The 21,848-nt window shown below is 45.2% G+C and overlaps 1 protein-coding gene across 1 annotated transcript; it reads left to right on the forward strand.

Annotated features, from left to right (window-relative positions):
• Positions 1-5,644: 5,644 nt before the first annotated feature.
• On the forward strand, positions 5,645-18,103 carry GRP (gastrin releasing peptide; the record flags this gene model as incomplete). Its single annotated transcript, XM_080920254.1, has 3 exons — positions 5,645-5,789; positions 11,465-11,709; positions 18,050-18,103. 3 exons carry the CDS (start codon positions 5,645-5,647, stop codon positions 18,101-18,103), a joined length of 444 nt encoding a protein of 147 aa, XP_080776380.1.
• Between the last annotated feature and the right edge of the window lie 3,745 nt (positions 18,104-21,848).

Genomic DNA, 21,848 nt, shown 5'->3' on the forward strand with positions numbered 1-21,848 from the left:
GGATAGATACTGAAGAAGAAAATTACTCCACCTTGAAATACAAGCTAACCCAGAAATCGGCTTGCCCTAGAGATAATACTGCACTGTTCATTACAAAGACTAAGCAGCTGTCAGTAGATACACCAGCTCTCAGCTGAGTCTCCTGACACCACAGAGACGGAGGTGTTACAGCTCATTTACAGATAAATATCTCAGTGACTGGTCTGAGGTAACACCATAGCTCCTAAATGGCAAAGGTGAACAGGATTCTGGGTGAGGTTGAGCCCTAAGCCCTCAACCTACTGTCTTTGATCCTCTGTCTCTATCTCAGCTTCGGATTTCACTGTGGCTTGAACCTGGGTATCTTGGAGCATCTTCCTGTAGCAAGACTGACCTGCAAATTCCTCATTAGCAATTAGTGTGTGCATGGTATCAGCTTAAGGTCATTCCCAGACTGCTTTGATTTAGCAGAACTAGTTCCTTAAGGTCTCAACATTGAGAGGGAAGTAGTTACATACTCCTACCCTAACCCAGAAGTCATCTTCAGTTGATAACTGGTCACAACGCACTTAGGGTAGGCCTCATGCCCAGCAGTAGATGACCTTCAACTCAATGGTATTTTTGGAAGGGCTTTTTTTTTTTTGTCTTATATATTATGGTCTTGTGTTTTTATGGAATCTATAGATGTGTCTCTACATGTGTTTTTTTGTGCTCCTTCTTTGACTTCTTTTTTCTGTTTGCTTATTTGTTTTTGTGCTATTCTGTTTTTTAATTTTTTATCTTATTTTACTATTAAGTTATTTTTAAATTTCTGTTTTCGAATGAGAGAACGGGTATGGATTTGTATGGGGGGTGAGGAAGATCTGGGGGGAACTGGCAGAGGAGGAGTTATAATTCAGGATATATTGTATGAAAAAAATCTATTTTAAATAAAAAGGTGAAAACAAACAATCCCCCCCAAAAAAATCCCAAAACCCAACTAGCCACGTAAACTTATGCAGACTCCCAGCCTGACATCTTCTATAGGTGTTGGTGCAGACACATGGAGACTCCCATTCTGGAATCTTCTACAGGCAGTGGTACAAACGTAGAAGTCATTTTCTGTTTGCAGAAGCCCACTGAAACACCAGTGGGAAGGCTAACTAAAATACACTGTTTTGCTGAATTGGTCGGAGACACACTGACTCTGTGAGGATGCAAATTGTTCAATCGATTAGACATTCTTAACAGTTTCTTACTTCCTGGGTGAAAGTAGGCAGTTATAACAAATAGGGCCTGCTTCAGAGTAAAAAAGCTCATGCGAACTGGAATTTCATAAGAGAAAACAATATCAATGGAGAAGAAATGTCTGAGACTCACCACACTTGGAGTCTAGGAGGAGACTATGAGATTCGTGGGTACAGCCCCCGCCCAGAGCCTGCAAGGTGGACACTGCCCCGTAGGCATGCATTTCTAGACCCTGAGCAGGTAGAGGAGCTGTGGTGTGGAATGAAGATCAACACATAAGGTCTTGAGAAACCTACGGCCAATGCTCTGAGAGCAACACAGAGGGACTGTGTGTCTCTTGGAGCCTGGGGGTTCAGGAACTGAAGAACAGGCAGAGGAGAACGGAAGAGTCAAAGAGAGGAGGAAACCCTTCATGTGGCACATATGCGAGCCCACAAGCTACCATAGTCACATCCTGATAAGCAGATGAATGATATTGTCTCTGTTTGGGGGGGTTTCATCATGTGCCCCCCTGTGGTCTTACAAATCATCACATTCTACTCTGTTGAGCTAGCATAAGTGGGTATTTATTCCCAGCACAAATGGGCCTGCTTAGCTGATACCATCTAAACATTGGGGGGGGGGGGTCTTCTCCCTTCAAATCATGCTATCCAGCCATGCTTTCTTGAAGCAGAACTTTATAAGGCGTGAGCTGGCCTGAAGTCTCATGTAGCTAAAAAAAACCCATATATTGCATGTTTTAGAGAGTAGCAGTCTAACGTGGGAATCAGCTGCTAAATTCTCTGGAAAATGTCACCTGGTAATACAGGGTTGTGGCACTAACCATCTCCTACAGAGATGCTAAATGTCCCCAACGATAATGCTAGATGTCCTTTAAAGTAATGGAAACTCCCAGGTGAGTAAACACACACCTGTCCATTAGCCAGCTGTGCTGTGTGTCTCTGTTTCTTTCTCTGCACTGCCATACAATGAAGCATCAGTCCCTATCGTTGACCTCTCTGCGTGATGATCGGCCTGTACTCCCCCATACCTCGACTGAGGCTCACAAAATAACTTACATGTGGCTCCCAGTGACACAGGGTAGAAATATCAGTGTGGTGGCCTGTAGTAGCCCCTGCTGCTTCTACCAATGCCCTGTCATGAGACATGACTCTCTCCAGACTCAAGATTACAACCAAGTGATACTCACGGTCATAGTCAAGATCCAAGTCCACGGGGCTCACACGAAATGGGCAGAGTTACCCCAGCTTTGCTGAAGCAAAGGTGTTAAAGGCTGTGTTGTTTCTTGTATAGTACATTAGTGGAAATAGCTGAAGTTTAAGAGATTATTTACCAGACCTGGTGGCTCGTGTTTTCCATCTCAGCTGTGCATGAGGTAGGTGGAGGAAGGAAGAACATGAGTTTGAGGTCAGCCTGTCTTTGAAAAAAAATTTAAAAGGAAGAAGAGCTATGGTTCAGTGATAAGAGTATTTGACTATCACAGGTGAGTCTCTAGTTTTATTCTTTAGTATTGAAGTAATTAAGGCGATGCTATTTTGTCCTGACCCTATGTTGTCATGGTAAAATGCTCATCCAAACTTGAACTTTATAAGAGAAAACAATACCCATGAAGAAGAAATGTCTGAGACATACCACACCCAAGGTCGTAAAATACCAGGCCCAAAGCAACATGCCTCAGGAACATGCTTAGACATGTCTCAGCCCTCTACAGTCATGTCTGCCTTGGCTGCACACTTGGGACTTTTTATGACCCAGATCATGGTCCAGATGTATTAACTGAATGTTTATATAAACTAAACTATCTGATGAAGACATAAATGAAATAAGTTGTTACATTGTGACTAAAATAATTACTATGTTCCGTCAAAACAAAAGCCAAAGGTTGTTCAAGCCCTCAACTAACACTGATGTACTTGCGGGTTTTGCCTTTTAAAATGCTGTATCCCTTGGAGTTTAGTACCAAGAGTCTTTCAGAGGAACTTGCTCACGCTCAGCCACTGTCTAAAATAAAGGATACCTTACTCTTCATTGGTTTGATAAGTATGGTGATCTGTAATTTTCTCCCATGAATCATTTCAGCACCACCCAAACAAACAAATAAACCAACATCATATAAAATGTTGCTGGAGGATCAATACAAAATGCCCTCCTGTGGCCAACAACAGTCCTAGACATAGAGGGTGCTGCCCACAGTGGTAACAGGAGAACCCCGAGGGACAGGAGCTGTGGAGCAGAGAGGCCATTGGGTAGAACTCCACCCTGTCTCCAGGACAGTCTCCTGCTGACCAGTTCTGTAGGATTCACTTGTAATTTATAGAATAAAGTCTGTAACGCACTCCAAGTACCTTAGCCATCCCCAACACCAAAGTCCTTCACTGCCTATCAAACTTCATCTGCCTCTCTGCAGTGATGCAATCAGAGCTGGTGCATAACTATCAAGACTTCAAGCCCCAGCCTCCCTTGCTGTTTATGGTGACCATGTAGCTGACTGACCAAAGGGACATGAGCAAAAGAGCCCAGTTACACCTCAGCCGATGGAGAAGGATAGTGATCACATTTGCTTCCCCTCCCCCACCCCCACCTCCCCAGTTGGCAGCTGCAACTCAGGACATGTAGACAGGGACCGCACTCCTCAGGTATGGTTCCGTGATCAATACTTGCTACCTATCTACAATGCAACAGCTAGTGTCTGCATGGCAAGTCGTTGATAGCAGGGACTTGTGTTTGATTCAGTTTTCTTCCTTGTGATAGGATAGTTAATGTTCACTGTCGACACTTGTGAGTGTGCCCAGAGGACAGTGCCAGAGAGGGTCAACAATGGAGAGGAGAACTGTAACTATGGACAGCATTCCCATGGTCTGGAGGCCTAGAGAGAATAAAGGGGCGTGGAGGGGAGAAAAAGTCAATTAGATGCCAGTATCCCACTTCCCTCTGGCCCACTAGGATGCTTGCTTTTCCTGCCACAATGAACAGAAATCTGTGAAACCCTGAGCCCATCAAATCTTTTCTCCTTCAGGTTGTTGCTGTCGTGGATTTTGTCTAAGAGCTGCAGAACTAACCGAGACAGGAGACATTCTCCATATTGGGTCCCCCGAATCAATTTATGCTGCTGTAAGCTCTTAAGCTCTTTGTGCACACAACCTTCAGGCCCCACATTGGAGAGAAGAGAGCTGGGAGCCTTGGAGAGGTGGAGTCCCACTTTGGATTGCTTTCTTCACTCCTCTCCCCTGCTCCCGTGTGTGTGTGTGTGTGTGTGTGTGAGAGAGAGAGAGAGAGAGAGAGAGAGAGAGAGAGAGAGAGAGCCCATCCCTTCTTCCTTTCAGTTCTCCCTTGGATCACTCCTTCAGGATAGTATTACTGTATTTCTTTGGCTACTAAAAACAATCTTAAAATCAGCATTTTTCTCCCTAGAGCCAGACACATGCACAAAAATACATTTCAAGTCCAAGAAAACTGCCATGCAATGTGTTGTGTGATCACTCAAGAAAGGCCCAAATGTAGTATCCTGCCAGGAACTCAGACCGGAGACTTCCATCAACAGCATGTTCACGGGGAACACTCAAGCCCCAAACAGTGAGGCAGTTCACCAGCTCTTGGTGAGAAACAGGCCTCACCTATTATAGGCACCACCACAGGATCGTCCTGGCAGCCAAACCAAACAGTAGGCAACAACATCCTACAAGCTTCAATTTATTGTCACATTGGTATGGTGCGTGTCCCCTCAACACTGATGGAATTGCGCAGGTAGGGTGACCAGTGTTCAGAAGTGGGGACAGAAGGGGCAGAGGGAAAGTGAACAGTTCTACAGGAGCCTAGCATGTGTGAAATAGCTAAGGGGCACTGAGTTAATTGCTGGCGAGAGAAATTCGCAGGAGAGTGTTTTTTCCTCCTGTTTCTTGGAAGCAGTAAGTCTGACAGAGGGGCCAGTGTTTAATCCAACTAGCTTTAGCTCTGCACAAGCAGAGCGCATCCTCTTGCCGTTGTCCTGAATCTGGCAGAACAAGTGAAGCAGCTGTTGCTGCTTGGGAATTGCCAGGGGCAAAGCAGGGGTTCATGAAACCTCGTTGGAGAAGACCTCTAGGATGGTAGAAATTAGTCCGATGGGACTAGGAGAGAAAGGGAGCTGGGTCAAGGTACACTCAGCCTTTCATCACTCGCTGTAGATGGATGGTTTTCCGGCCAGGCATCTGGGAGCACGGCTCGCTATAGGGAGACGTCAGTGCGCTCAGGTCCCGGGTGGAAGAGCCCCCGGCCCCTCCCGCGCAGGCTTCCTTTATATAAAGTCCGGGCCGCGTGGAGTCTGCAGCGGTGGCGCTCAAAGAGGCAGTGGCAGAGCTCCTTGGAACTGTCCTCCTGTCGCTGCTGCTGCTCCGTCAGGGACAACGGGACAACGCACTCTCATCCTAGTGGAGAGCTCTGAGGGATTCCCTTCAGGACCATGCGCGGCTCCGAGCTCTTGCTCTTGCTGTTGGCTCTGGTCCTTTGCCAGGCGCCCCGGGGGCCAGCTGCCCCGGTGTCGGCAGGCACAGGTGGAGGCACCGTCCTGGCCAAGATGTATCCGCGCGGCAGCCACTGGGCTGTGGGTAAGTGTCCCGTGAGATCCCCGAGCTCTTCTCTTCAGAGGGTCTAACTAGCTAGAGGGAGCCCTATCTCTCTGCCTCTCAGCATTTTGCTTGGGAGTTTGGCTTGGCTCCTTTCTTTCTACTGAAACACTTACCCAGATCTCTCCCAAACTCCATCCCACCTTGTCTTGTTTTGGGAAACCTGATAGACTCCTTGCTGGGGGCAGACTGATCTCTAGATCCCTTCCCTCTGGCTTAGTACCCGGGAGCATCCCTCTTCAGAGGGCATCTGGGGCATCTCAAACCGCTGGTGAGCTCAGCTTTACTCTGCACTTGTCTAGTTCCTCCTCTTGTTCACCTAGCCGCTCCCCTAGCCGCTCCCCTATCTGGCTTGGGTCTGCTCCCAAACAACTTTGGGGAAAGAGGTCCCTAGTACCTCTTGGATCCTAGTCTAACCTGATGGACTGGACCCTTGTGGGCTGGAATCCAGATTATAGTGGTGCACGTAGCAGGACCACAGGGTGTAGGGACCTGGGCACAGTGCTCCCCATCCTCGACCCTTGTGTTCAAATACTCAGCAGTGCTTTTTTTTTGGCCTTCATGCCACCTCCAGTGACCCTCACTCCTGGCCTTGGCGGATTTCGGGATCACACCTGCTCTCCAAGCTTACCTGTCCTTCCGCTGCCCAACCCCCGGGCTTTTGTCCATCTCTGAGGTCCACAACATCACCCCCAATCCCCTCTTCTCTCTGACTTCTGCCAACAAGTCCTGTTTTCTAGGTTTCTGGGCTTCTTGGTTCCAGCCTAGATGGAGAGGACTCACGGTAGGTAGGAAGTGAGGAGTGAGGCTGAGTCTGGGCTTTGAGGAGCACAGGCTTAGAGTTTCCTTAAAACAGAGAGGCTGGTAGCTTGCACTCATCTATCTCCGCCCTCCCCCACACCCTCCCTCCCCAGCATCCCCTGGAGCTCCCAGCATCATCTCCAGGCATTCTGCCTCCCTCAGTAAGCACAGCCTCAAAGAAACACAGAGTCCAAGGTCTCCTGACCTTTTGCAAAAACAGTCAGTTGTGACTATCTCATATTTCCTGGGAAACGAGTGTGTGTATGTGTATGTGTGTTTCCTTAGTCAGGTATTTAGAAGCAGGGAACAGGGTATTGGAAAGGAAATTACTCTGCCAAGTCTCAGATTCTAGGGGAAGGAATGAGGCTGAAAACTCTGCCTTCAGACTTCCGTGTCTTGTTTTGCCAGAGGGGCCAAGAACACTGGCTTGCCACTCAATAGTTTTGGGAGGTCTTGCTAAAAAGTCCCAGGAATGAAAGAACTTGTGGCCTCTGAGGGACACTAGGAGACAGGACAGAGAGGTAAGGGTAGGTTGACAAAGGTGTTGAGGAATCCAGAGTTAGAGCTGGTAAGTTTTTAAAAGGTATTCTGGGTCTAGATCGAAGGCTGCAGTCTGAATCAGTGAGCCGTCAGTGGGCAGGGAGGACGAACTGAGACTCCGAACCCTACCATTCTTCTCCTCTCCTCACACAAGAAGAGCTCACGACCTGCCAGCCAACTGTTGAAGAGAAAGGCACAAGAGAAGTGGATAGGAATCTAGTGTCATGCCTGTGGTCCAAGCCAAGCTGAAGCTGATACACTGTAGTTAGGGGGCACGCGTGTCCTGGGATAGTTAGGGTACTTCCCTTAATTCCCCTCCATAGTGGTCCCACAAACATCATGTCAAATTCAGTCTCCAATGCACTCTTCTGAGTTTAGTACTATTAACTGTGTGTGGGTGGTGGTGGTGGTGGAATTCAGGGCTTGTGCATGAAAGTCCTCTCTGTACTGAGCTGCAACCCCAGCTTCTACTGCCTAAGGTGCCTAGCCTGCCTTCCAATTTGCTATGCAGGGCTACTCAGGCCATGGGCTTGAGTTTGAAAACAAAAACAAAAACTAAACTAAATCCAACAACAACGTGTGTATTTTGGAGAGGTGGTATTGAAAGAAGTGTATCACTCAAGTCGAATGATGTGAGGTTTAGTGTGTTTAATTTAAAATATCCTAAAACAATCCCCATTCTCCCCAGTTTGCAAAGGCACACAGCTCACGACTGTTTTTGTTCTGTTTTGTTTGAATTTCCGTGATGCAAGGAGTGAGCCCTATGTGCTATCACTCTCGGCTTAGTTACACCCCAAGACTAAACGCCTGCTGTGGTCCACAAGGAGGCCGGCAGCACAGATCTCTCAGAGAGCCTCTTTTTCCAGCACAGACAAGCAGTGGAAAATGACTCCATAGCCTGAAAACTGCCCACACTTCTCCCGTGGGGATTCGTGTTTGTGGGAATGTTTTGTGTGTGTCGGGAAAATAGATGTCAGGACAAAAACTAGGGACTGTCCTCCGTGCCTCTCGCAAAGGCTCCCAGTCCCGGCTCTCACTTTGATGCGGAGCAGGGCTCAGAAAGCTGGACTGGGTGGTACCTCAGGACGCAGAGCAGATCGGTGTTTGCTGCAGGGCCACATCAAAGACTGAAATTTCAGCATGTGGCTATAAAGACTTTTTTCACCTTCCATTTCCGTGTGCGTGCGTGCATGTGATGCGTGAGGGCATTGTTCATGCTTGCGTGTGTGTAAGGGAGTGGGGAACCTAGAACCATCTTTAATTATTTCTTCATTTTATTCACGGAGGCAGGGTCTCTCAATGACATCCGGAACTCGCAGGTGTGGCTGGTCTAGCTAGCCGGCTTGCTCACCCTCCTGAAGCTGGAGTTCCTGGCAGGCCACCAGGCCCACTCATCAGTTCCATGGGTTCTGAGGACCTGGACTCTGGTACTCACACTTGCATTGATGAGTGGCTTAACCACTGGGCCATCTCCTCTTTCTTGGAAGCACACAATACTGTATATCTTCATGGGTATTTTCTCAAATTAGGATAATTTTCTAGTTTCTACTCTGAAGAAATTAATTTACATTTCAAACCTGCCCTTTACACACAATTTAATGTCACACAATTTAAACGCACAAAAGCTCCCTTTTTTCCCCCAATAAGAGCAAAGCTTTATTACTATTTTTTAAAATGCTTGTCCTTTCTCTATATTGAGATGTCCATTATTTTAATACGAACGTGTGACAGATGATGATGGGAGATGAAGTGGAAGTGGGTATCTTATCCATGTTGCCATGGAGATGATCATTTGGTTGACAGTAGTGAGCTCAAAAAAAAAGAAATAGGACCCAGGGAATGTGTGTTTCCCCGGGATGTTCTAGATGGCGCACTTCCTGTAATAAGGAGACTGTGAGCCCAGAAGTGGGCAGTTGAACAGCACACTGCCAGCAGGCAAGTCCCGGCCTCCAGTCTCGTGACCCCAGGATCTACATTAGATCCATAGTGAGGTGGGCAGTGGATCCATTTTGCCGTTAGAGCAAAGTGCATGAATGTAGTCCAGCATAGCGAGATGAAGATCTTCACAAAAAACATCACTGTCCCCCGCCCCCCTGTCTTATTGGCGGTGACTCGATGACTCCTTTCTCATTTGCAGCATCTTAACTAGATGACAGGGAATCAGAGATTCCAAGAGTGGCTGCAGTAATTACTGTAGGCATCAGGGGTCCAGTGCTGTCTTACAGCCACCACGATTCCATTTCCTCCATGTAACTGAAGCTGATGGCGTATCGGCTTTCCTGGGAAGTTGTGAACACACTCAGCATGAGGGCTGAATGCACTAGTGGACTGCTGGACACCAGGTCGACCAGCAGGTGACAGAAACAATGTACGAGTCTAATCCTTCATTTGGGTCGGTGCCTTTAAGAGGTCTTCAAGCACTGGGAAGTCCCTTCTAAATGGGACTTGAGTGGCAAGCTCACGCAAAACCTCACTCCAAGACTGCCTGATATTAACAAATAATTTTTCAGGTCACGTGATATCATGGCCCACTGATGTGGATCCTTCCTCACTCAAAATCTCATTTGAAAACTGCCTCATATTAACAGAATTAATTTTTTTCAAGTCACATGATATCTGATACCCTGATATAAGGTCCTTTGCTCTTCTTAAGAAATGTTAGCTATTTTTAAATCATGTTTTTATTTCCAGATCCCAGGGTGATACTCTGCCACTTTAGAGAACGTACAAGATACTCCAAACAGTTTAATGTAGTAGAAACTAGACTCTAGCCTTGTTATAGTTCTAGAACCTTGGCTTATGTCTAGGAGGTTTCAACAAGTCTCATTTCAGCACCTGACTTTGGTGTCAATCAAATGGAAGAATTCACACTCGAGCGTTCTGCAAACTGCCAATTGCAGCTCACATGCCAGGCATAAAGAGGGTGGGTGCTGCTGCTGCAGAGAGTCTCTTTCCATCTCAAGCCAGAGGCAATCATTCACGTTTTACTCCTTCGACGTTTCCCTTGACTACGGAGAGTTTTCTTTGTCTGTACACTTCTCAAAAGCACCAAAGGCTTATTAGTAGAAGACAACTCTGAGTCAGTAAAACTGGGAGCCAAGAAATAACGTGTGTCCATGTGAAGGATGAAAGTGTCCAGAACTGGGACCTGGCTGGGACCCCAGAAGGCAGAAGAAGGCAGATGTCTGTGAATTTGAGCCTAGCGGGGACCACATGGTCAGACGCAGTCTCAAAAAGAAACAAACCAAATATATGTAGACTTGGGGTCTGTGCTTGCCACCAAGCTGGATGAACAAGGTTCAAATCTTGGAACCCACATGGTAGAAAAAGAAAACCAACTCCCACAAATTACCTTATGACCTGCACTGACATGCACTGTGATGCTACACACATGCACACACATGCATACTCACACATACATGCACACATGTGCATACACATGCACACACATGAACACACATGTGTGCTCACACACAGTTAAAAAAATGCAGAACTATGGTTGGTTACCTACTTCTTAGATATATGAATATCCCTGTTAGAACTTTGGCCTCCTTCATAAGAATAACTAATTAATTTATTTATTTATAAGGCAGGCACATGTGCTTAGAGCTACTGAGAGATTCTTGGAGAACTGAAAGAAACCCCCGAATTGATGTGGCTGCTGAATATCAGTCAAAACTTGTTTTCCAACTGGTTTTTCATCACACTCTTAACCTATCATCACTTGTAGGTGAGGTTTTCTAGATTCAATTTCAGCTAAAATTCAGAGAAAGTTTAAATGAAAGATTCCTTTGGTACAATTGTATTACAGATGAGAGAAAGGCAACATTAAAAAAAAAATCATACAAAGAAACACATCAAGACTTTTATTTTCAACAGAAACTTGAAATTGGTGGTGGGAGATGGCGGGATTCTGCCTTTCAGTTGGACACACAGAATTGATAGGTCTTTATGCTTGGAAGCTTTCTTAGATGCAATTTGCCCTGCCCTGTTCCTTTTGTAGTTGATAACGCCAAAGCCTGGGGTGCTACCACACTTTTCTGAGGTCACCTTAATAGTTAGTAGAGGTTAGTAGCAAAACCCAGGGCCCCTGAGTCACACACACTTCTGAATTTGATTCAGTTTACTACACCTTTTGAACTGATAGTAAAGTCCATGTGTTGTGTATTGATTAACTTTTAATGGTAAAATAATGCTGTTTATTTTATGATTTACTGGGAAGCTGGGCTCACTTCATAGGTATTTGTTTCGGTTGCTCCTCCTTCTGTTCCCCTCAGTTGGATTTGTAGCATCCTGGGTTTGTTCTGTGTTCATAGGACACTTAATGGGGAAGAAGAGCACGGATGAGTTCTCTTCCCTGTCTGCGGCTGACAGAGATGGTCTGAAGGAGCAGCTGAGGGGATACATCCGCTGGGAAGAAGCTGCAAGGAATTTGATGGCCCTCCTAGAAGCCATGGGGAACAGAAGCCACCAGCCACCTCAGCAACAGCCTCTGGGCAGTCTCCAGCCTACTTGGGATCCCGAGGATGGCAGCTACTTGAATGATGTTCAAAATGCTAAGGTAAAACAAACAGATGAGGAGTGGGAGGTATTTAGGGAGAGTTCAAGGGGCGGAGGTATTGATCAGGGGAACATTAACTGCTTATTACGTATCATTGCTTACCTTTACCATCACTGTATAAAACACCTGACCAAAAGCAATTTAAGAGAAGGTAGATTTATTGTGGCTCACAGTCTGAAGGCACAGTCCACCTCAGTGAGGAAGGTGTTATAGCAAGACCATGAGATGGTGCCCATGTGTGTCACAGAGAGATAAATGTTGGTGCCCTGCTTGCTTTCTCTTCCTGTTTCAGTTCATCCAGGACCTCAGCTCAAGGGGTGTGTCACCCACGTTCAGGGTGGGTCATGCCACTGGTTAAAACTCTTTGGAAAACAGCCTTACTAACATGCCCAGAGGTGTGTCCCCTAAGAGATTCTACTTCCAGTCAAGTTGACAATGTGGATTAACCATGGCATGAAGATGTTCAGTTGTTACACTAGGCCAACACCCATGAAAACTAAGCAAACTGTTGTTCCATGCTATTTTTCCTTTTGATATAATAGTTTTTCTCTCAGTATAAAAACCTATGTTCCAAAGTTCAGTTTAGGAATGTTATTAATAATCATGCTCATTCCAAGCAGCGATTATTGTCTTCCTGAGGATTTTTGTAGCCCCTTCTGGCCTCTAACTGGAGATTGTCCTGCCTAAGCCTCTCCAGTGCTTACCTTGTAAGTGTATGTCATCACGCCTGACTTCTTTTTTTTTTTATTTAAGATTTATTTATTTTATGTATATGAGTACACTGTAGCTGTCTCAGGCACACCAGAAGAGGTATCACAACCATCTGTAATCAGATCCTATTACAGATGGTTTTGAGCCACCATATAGTTGGTAGGGATTGAACTCAGGGCCTCTGGAAGAGTAGTCAGTGCTCTTACCGGGATAGTTTGATAGTGAGTCCACAGACAGTATTTGAATAAATTCTTGTGGGCTTACAGATGTATTAATTTTCGATGTGCACTAGAGGAAGAAAGGACCTATTTACAGATGTCTTCTTTTCAGAGTTGTCTTTTTTTTTAAACATACAAAGTTGCGTTTTTTATTTATTCCAAGATTGAATAACTCAAGTTGCATTCCAATATTCAAAAATTAGTGAGTATTTCTGAAGACGACTGACTTATCGGTATATAATAATACCATAGTGGAAATGGTCAGATACAAAGATAGCAAAGAAACGAGACTGGATTTTATAGGAAACAAGGCAGCTGAAAGTGAGCTGACCATTGCTAATTTTTAACACCTGTCTAATAAAAGGAAGGAGTAAATAAAGATGGTAGGGTGGAGGCATCTTTTCTTCCTACTTTCTGGGCTCCCCCAGACGAACCACTTTGTTCGGCCATGCCCTCTCATGATGCACAGAAGCCTTTGAAACCATGAGGCAAAGTCATTTTTACCTTCCTTAATGGAGAGATGGCGCAGTGATTAAGAGCACACACTGCTCTTGCAAAGGACCCAAGTGCAGTTCTTAGCATCCACATCAGACAGCTTACACTAGCCTATAACTCAGCTCAGGGGACACCCTCTGAGTTCTTCACTCATGTGTCCAAGCCCATACACTGTAATCCACCTAGTAGGATAAGTAAGTTACCCCATTTGAGCCCCCTCATCAGGAGAGAGCCTCTATTAACTCTGGACACGGTTTATCTGATGCTAGAAATGAGTCCAGTGCCCCAGACATGCTAAGAGTATGTTCTAATACTAATACTCGGTAGAGCCCAGCCCCTGTATTTTGGGGGTGAGGAAACTGATCACACCACTTTTCACTGATGGTATCAGAGCAATATCCTGAGTTTTTTGACCTGAAGGGCAATACAACCTAGCTGGGGCTGTATTTCCCTTCAGGTCCTCTTCCAGGGAGTGGTACCTAGTCATCTTAACACAGGAATGCAGGATGGAGACGGTGGCCTTGGTTTGCTCTATTCCTGGAAAGGGATAATACTGCTTGTCACTCACCAAACTCAGAGAAATTCCCTGCTTCACTCTCTCATGGTGGTTGGTGCTTTGATGGCCCTTACAGAGGGCTGGGACTAGCTCTTTTGGAGGATGGTTTCTGTTTGACACACCCTCCCATCCTTGAGGATTTTTGATGTTAAATGCAAAGTAAAAGCTCTTTTTGTTGCACAAAACTCCTAGAGAGAAAGCCTTCAGTAGCTTCTATCCATACAAAAAAAATCTAGATCAAAACAGCCAATGAAGAAATCAGTACCAATGGTACTCAAAGCTCTGGGTGAATCTCTTGTTGTAACTGGGTTGTGGGTGTTAGGTGGTCAGATTCCTTCTTTGTCAAAGGACTGCTTGCTCTGAGGGTACTGTGAACTTGTAAGTGACTTCTCAGCCCCAATTGGCCATCTTTTTTTTGATTAAGTGCTTTCCTGGAGTTAATAACTTTGTAGTTTCCATCTATTTGAATAATAATAATAATAATAATAATAATAATAATAATAATAATAATAATAATAATGAAATCACTACCCTAGTGACCTCAAAGATAAACTTCTGCAAGCATTAAAATGCATTTACTCTTGTTGCTCATTCACAAAAGGACACACACAACTAAATATTCATCTCCAGTGCTCAACTTACTTTAAACATTAAAGAGAGATGCATTTAATTTTTAGGTGTTTTGCCTGCCAGTATGCTTGTACACTATTGGTGTGCCTGGTGCTCTTGTAGGTCAGAAGAGGGTGTTGGATCCCCTGGAACTGGAGTTACAGATGGTTGTGAGCCTCCACATGAGTCTTCTGAAAGAGAAATCAGTGCTCTTCATGGCTGGGCCACCTAGCAGGCTCCCACAGTGCCTTTCTCTTTCCCGAGCAAACACCAGTGCCCAGCTGCAGTCGCTTTATCCCTGAGCTTGGCTCTGCCAATCACTGAACTCCTTAAAAGCTCAAGTCCTTTCTCAAGGGCCTCGAATGTCCCATATTTAGCAGAATATTCAAAGCTTTGAGGGACTATGAAAGGGTAGCTTCACAAAGGTCTCTGTGTGGTAATACAATGGGATAGATTGAGGGGGCACTCTTGGAAAGTGGCTGTTTTAAAATGGACAATATTTCTAACACTACAAAAGGCATATATACCTATACCTATGCCTACACACACACACACACACACACACACACACACACACACACACACACACACACACGTATATGTATGTATATGCAATCTAGCCAGGCCTTGCTTTCTGATCTCTCCTTTTATGTGCTGTTTTTCTTTCCCCAAGTTTAAAAGCCCATCATCCCATTTTATTCCATCTCAAGTTGAACAATCAGCTATTCCACATACTGGTCTTATTCTCTTGGATACATTTTCCAGAACTGTGAAAAACAAATGTAAAAGTGAGTTTAGTCTTCACAGAGGGCAGAACAGTTTACTGCTTATCTTGCTTTGGACATTTCACCCCAGTGAAAATATGTCATTGTGAAGACTGGAACCGTCTTCTAATGATCTTATTCAAAAGAGAAAGAGTGCCGAGAGAACTGGCCTACTAGAAATCCATATATCTCTCGGTGTCAGAGAGGAGTTTAATAATCTTGCTGAGAACCACTAGAATTAGCTGCAGGAGCTTTCAGAGGCTGAAGGACTCTGCCTAAAATTAAAAACTCTCCACACATGTTCTTCTTGCTCACTGCAGCCATAAAACACCAAGTTCCCTTGCCAACTTGCCCAGAGCTGTAGTTAGAAGCTGAGCATTTCCTATGTTTTGATGGCAAAGATATTTACTTAATTCAGAGTGGTGCCTGGGAACGCATACTGGCTGTAACTACTGGATCATAGCAGACAGGCCCCAGAGCTTTGCTAGCAAGAATGGCCAGGCCTGTTCAAGTTAATGTTTCTCTTTCTTTTACCCACTCTTTTTTCTCCACTCTTTTAATGAGATCCTGCAAATAGTGGAACTTCTATCCCATGGTTTCTATAGCATGGATTAGGGTTCAGGTCAGGTCCTGGACCTAACTCACCATATTGGACATGGTCGTGGAATGTTCTGAGAGTCGTTGAAGAAGTTTGTTGTAATGTAGATCCTGGTCATAGCTCTACCATCACTGTCTTTTTCTTTATTTGTGGTCATGGACAAAGGGATGAACTTCCAGAGCCTGTTCTGGAAATGGATATGTAGGTTTACACCTCCCTTTTTTCTCTCTCTTTTTCTTCCTTTTCCCTTTTTTTTTGTTGTTGTTTTTGTTGTTTTGTTTTTGAGTCTTGCTATGCAGTTCAGGCGGTTGTGATCTACACTGGTGATCTTCTCCCAACAGCCTTCCATGGAGCTGAGATGGCAGACATGCCCTGCCATGCCCAGCTTTTGTCTTAGTTTTAAAGGGGCCCTTCTCATTGTCTTATTAAATCACTTAAGCAGAAAGAGTTTTTCTTAATGTTTAAGCCTTTTCTGTGATAGTAAGCTTTAACTGTCAACTTGATACAACCTAGAATTACCTGCAAAAGAGTTAGGGATTGTCTATATTGGGTTGGCCTGTGGGCATGTCTAGGGGTGATTCTATTGATTAGGCTGACGGATGTGGGAAGACCAAACCCACTGTGGGTGTCACCATCTCCTAGGAAGGGGTTCCTGTAAGAGTAGAGGAATTAGGCCGAACACAAGCAAGCAAACATGTTTCTCTGCTCTGACTGTGGGTGTGATGTGACTGGTTGAGTTTCTACCTTGACTTCTTTTCCAAGATGAACCATAACCTGGGAATGTGAGCTAAAATCAACCTTTTCTCCCCAATTTTCCTCCCACCAGTATATTAGTTTGGTTTCTGTTACTTTGAGAAATATCATGACCAAAAGCAATTCGGAAAATGGACAGAAAGGGCTTATCTGACTTACAGGCCACAGTCCATCTTTGGGGGAAACCAAGGCAGGAAGCTGGAGTTAGGAATTGATGAAAAGACTTTGGGGGAGGGACACAGCTTAACTGACTTGCTTCCAGGCTCATGGTCATCAGCAGCCGGGGCCCACTTGCCCAGGGTTGCCTCACTACAAAAATTAGCAGTCAAGAAAATACCCTCCCTGGTGTGCCCCCGGGTCATTCTGATAGAGGCAAGCCCTCAATGGAGGGTTCCTCTCCTCAGATTAGTCATAACACTCGGGATAGTTGATCATGGGAACAAAAAAAGAAACCAGAGCAGTTCCCAAGGGAGTTTCATATAGAAAGCAACTGTTAACCCTCCAGTGACCCCAGTAACTTCTGTGCAAGAAGACTTGAGACCACTACAGCATCTCTGTCTGCTAGACCCCATCCTCAGCTTTCTTCTCCCCTATCCCTTTCTCCTTGGCCTTCTCTTTCTTGAATTGAGCTAAACTTACACTCAACATTTTGAGGATGGAGTGAGGCTCCTCCTCATCCTCAGGCTTCTTTTATGGCTGTTGGGTCACTTGGCAGGAGAGATGGGGAGATCTAAAGACTGGCAGTCTCCGGTTGCTGCCTTGGTTCTGAGGGAAGGAAGGCAAAGCTAATTGGCTTGTGTGGGAATCCATTCGCTGCCCAGGGCTCATTAGCATCCGCTGCACACAGCGGAGCTGCAGTGTAGGTACCATTTGCCTAAGAATAGCGCTTCTTCCCTTATTAGAAACAGTGACCAGTCCGGAAGCAGGGGAACCAAATTGCCAGAGAAACTTGGGAAGAGTAATAAACTCTTGTCTGGGTTAAAAATAATCAGGTCTAGTTTATTACCTCTTTGGCTGAAAGTTGCTGAAAGAGAATAAAGTTTTAAAAACCTGTAAGTATGACTTTTTCCCTTCATTCTCAGTGAAACTGAGCAGAAGCCACAGGAAGCAAATGACAATAAATTTAGAATCTGGGAGGAGACCCAGATGTACTCGAGTTGCCCACCCTGGCTCAGATGCAGTGTATGATTCAAAAATGAGCTTTGACTGTTGTAGCGCATCGGGGATGGGGGGTAGCATTGTGTAGTTCCCTTGTCTCCTTCCCCAGTTCTAGTCTATTAATAACTAAAACCTTCAGCTTTGAACATGGTTAAAACGCACCCAAGGAGTTAGATCAAAAGACAAGTTTGGCAGACATATAGCACGAGGGCCCCCAGGTTAGAGATGATGGGAGAAGTGACTTTGTTTCTCATATGAATGCTTCTCTAGCACTGCACCTAGAATCTTCTAGAAGACATGTGAAGGCAGACCACAGGTCTCCTCACCAGAGTTTCCAAGTCAGAAGATTTGGGAGCTGATGGGGGAAATTTGCCTTTCTGGCATGGGATGCCGCTGGGCTCCAGGGAATGGGTTTACTGTTACCACTGGATTTCCCCATCACGTGTGTGTGTAACTATTTCTAATATATTTCTTTAAGTTGATAGACTCTCTGCTCCAGGTTCTCAAGGGCAAGGAAGGAACGGCCAGCTGAAGGGACAATGACAAGGGCGGCTTCCAAGGAACAAAACAAAACCCTTCAGAGACTGCCTTCTGCAAACATCGATTCTATGGGACCATCAGCAAGATTTCCTTTGTGCAATTGACTTAACTGTTCTTGTATCTTTCAACCGCGCAACTAAACTTGTGATTCCCGAGCAGTGTCTTCTGGTTTGAACCTGTTTCTGTGAACAACTACTTAGAAAGAGCTTTCCAATGAGTGCTTTTCCAGCTAGGCTTTTCGATGATTGGATTCAGGGCTCCAATCTGCTACCATTCACACACAATAAAAAGCTTCCGTAATCACACCGTCCAAAGGGCAACTTGTCCTCCTTATTTCAACTCCAAATGAAAAGATAGCATGTCACAAAACACCTTGACTTTTGTGGTCACTGATGAAGGCAGGAGGAATCGCCGGCTGGCACCTTTGAGGGCTACTTAGTGAGAGCTTGTGGTGAGTAATGCCGTCAGATGGGCTGGGTTGGAGATGGAGGCTGGATTCCTGTCACTTAGTGATTCTCTCATCTTCGGTCCTTACCCTGTTCAACCACGTGTGTTGCTGATGTCTTGATATATTCCTCAGGATGGTCCCATGAGCTGGGAAAAAAACCCCACAAAAACCAAAAAAACAAAACAACAACAAAACAAAACAGAAAAAAAGATACCCTGCTTTAACATATAAGGAGTCAAAGGATCACATAGGTCAGATGACCTTCCCAAGGTCACGTGGTTGATGGAACTGAAATCCAAAGACAAGTTTTTTCTGGGTCTCTCCAACTTAATCCCCCTTTCAGCATATATAGTCAGCAATCCTGCTTTTTTTTTGTTTTGTTTTGTTTGTTTGTTTGTTTTTGAGAGGAGGAATACTTCACCAGTACACATGCACTCAGCTCTCCTTTAAAACAGGAAAACAACAACAACAACAAAGAATTCAGGAGATTTCCTGTTTTCGAAGAACGTGGCCTGGCTGTCCATGCACCCTCCCCAGCCCCATTTTTATCGTGACATTTGCACATGAACAGATTTTGAAACTTGTTGCCATATGGTTCAGACTTTCTTCGTTTAGGGGGAAAAATCGCATCTAAATCTTAAAAAAAAAACAAAAAAATCCTCTCGCTCCCGTTTCATCAGAGAAACATTAAAGAGGTGACGTGTTCTAGTATCTTATAAAACCTTGTTGATTCAAAAACTTATCCAAAGCGAGAGCTGGTAAGAAACATCTGTGTCTACTCGCTGCCTTTGGACTCTTTGGGGGCTCTGCTCCTCAAGAATTCAATCACAGGGCTGGGGAGAGGGCTCTGCAGTAAGGATGCTTGTGGCACAGTACTACATAAAAAGCCAGGCGTGGTGGTACCCACTCCTGTAACCTCATAACTGTGGGTGGAGGAGACCGGAGGATTGCTGGGGCTTGCTGGCTCCCAGCTTAACTCCAGGATCAGTGAGAAACCAGCAAAGCAGGGCACGTCATGGAACTGAGTATCTTCTTCTGGCCTCTGAGAGCGCACTCGCCCTGCCCTCTCGCTCCTCCCCCAAACCCCTCCTCGCCTACCTTTAAACAAATGAACTTGATGATGAGTTATGTCAGCTAAAACCTCATATTACTAGTAAAGGAGGAGTAAACTTGGAAGGCCTCCAATAGGAAGAAGAAAATACTCTTGCAGACCCTGACCAGGCTTTCCCTAACAGCGGCATTGCAGACCGGCAAGGAGCCGATGGTTGAGTAACCCCAGTGAGATTGCTACTCGTTTGCTAGTCTCCTGACAGCAGCTGTACATCCTGCACTGGCAGAAGTCACTTTTCTTCGTAGGTTCGCACCAGCAACCCTGAACACTTCTTCCACTGGAGCTGACCCACAAACCATTCATAACTGAATGTGTCTGATTGGTGAGACCCTAGGCACGTGACAGTTTCTAGCTGCAAGTGCAGCTGGGAAGTGTAGTTTTTAGTCTTCTACTTTGAAAAGATGCTGTTAAAATCATAGGATCCTACCAAACAGGGAAAGGCTGAACCAAAGATGTGGTCAGCTACACACAACAGATGTCTTTCTCCCTCCTTTCCAAAAAATGAATTTCTCCACCTAGCTTCTACACTTTCTTAGACATGAGACCTATTAGACTCCAGCCTGGAATTCTAGGAAAGTATGGTGTGGGGTAGAAGTGGGGTGGGAGTCTTGCACAGGTGTCTACAGCGTCCTGGGCAGCTGTATACACAACAAGACGATTGTGTCTAACAGGATGATCAGGATGATTCGTCTGAAAGTGAAAAAAGCCACAACAGTGTTCAGATTTGTTTTCCTGTGTGTGCGCACTGTGGAGTGAATTGCTCTGGGTAATCAGCCAATCTTCACTTGAATTAGGAGTTCATAACTCTAAATAGGACCCTCAGGCAGCACAGTACAATTTGTAAGGTCAAAACTTTCCCTTTTGGTTCGCATGGGGCTGCTCCAACACCACAGAGCATTCTGAGCCAGCTTGGAGAAACAGGGAGTAATCTAAGCAGGGAGTGGGAATTCTTTTATTCCTTCCAACTAGGCTCACAGGAGGTCAACAGCCACGGAAAATGGGCAAAACCCCCTTCCCCAATACACACAGTGTGGAGGCTTCAACTTATATCCTTCGGCGAATCCAATTAAATGAGGATCAGTTAAATATCTCTCCACTTTACCCCATTTTCCTGAACTTGTCCACGAATATGGTATGACAGTGGCCTGGTGGAAAGAGACAAATTATCACCATTAGCCATGAAGGACCTGAGAGGCCACTGATCGGTGTCCAAGAAAGTGTCATATTCTGAAGGGACCTCTCACAGCTTTCTAAAACAGAGAGACAGTAATTCTTTCTGATGCTGTCAGCATCCCTTACTTTCCCTGAGTGCTGTGTGATTGCATAGTTAAAAACATATTCATATAAAGATCTTTCCAGACGAAGCTGGCGAAAACATCTCAGTCAGCTTGTCATACTAGCATGGGGTCCCGAGCACTCTTGTAGAGAAAGGCAGAGACTGCTGGATGCCTGGAGCTTACTGGCCAGCCAGCATAGCCAAGTCAGTGAGCTTCAGACTCACGTGGAAAACCACGTATCAAGAAATAAGGTACATTGCAACTGAGGAAGAGTCCTGATGTCAGTCGCCCCTGGCTAGCACATGCTTGTAGACATACGTGCACAATAGGCATTAACATGTACACACACCCCACACATCATCATCACCACCATCATCGTCCTCATCCTCACTATCATCTTAGGGTTTTACGTTTCTATTTCACAAAAGGGATCTTGTTTAACGCCTTGTGCTTCTGACGAACAGCTAAAGGTCTTCTCTGGAAATTGGTGCTAACTTGCTTGTCAGTCATGTCTGTATGATAGAGACTGTTATTAGATGCTATAACAAAACTAAACCGAGCAATATCTGGGCTTAAAGAGGAGTGCTGGGGGCTGGAGAGGTGGGTCATTAGTTACCAGCAGTGGCTCCCCTTCCAGAAGACCAGAGTCTGAGTCCTAACACCCACATTTCATCTGTAACTCCAGTTACGGGGATCCAGCAGCCTCTTCGGGCCTCCACGGGCACTTCATGCATGAGATGTGCAGACATACATGCAAACAGAACACCTATACACACGAAAGTAATGAAGCTTAAAATTTAAAACAATAAATCAATCCATTCTTATCTCCTTGTACAAAGCTCAAGTCCAAGTGGATCAAGGACCTCCACATAAAACCAGATACACTGAATCTAATGGGAGA

The sequence above is a fragment of the Micromys minutus genome (genome assembly GCF_963924665.1).
Source record: "Micromys minutus genome assembly, chromosome: 8".
NCBI classification, from domain to species: domain Eukaryota; kingdom Metazoa; phylum Chordata; class Mammalia; order Rodentia; family Muridae; genus Micromys; species Micromys minutus.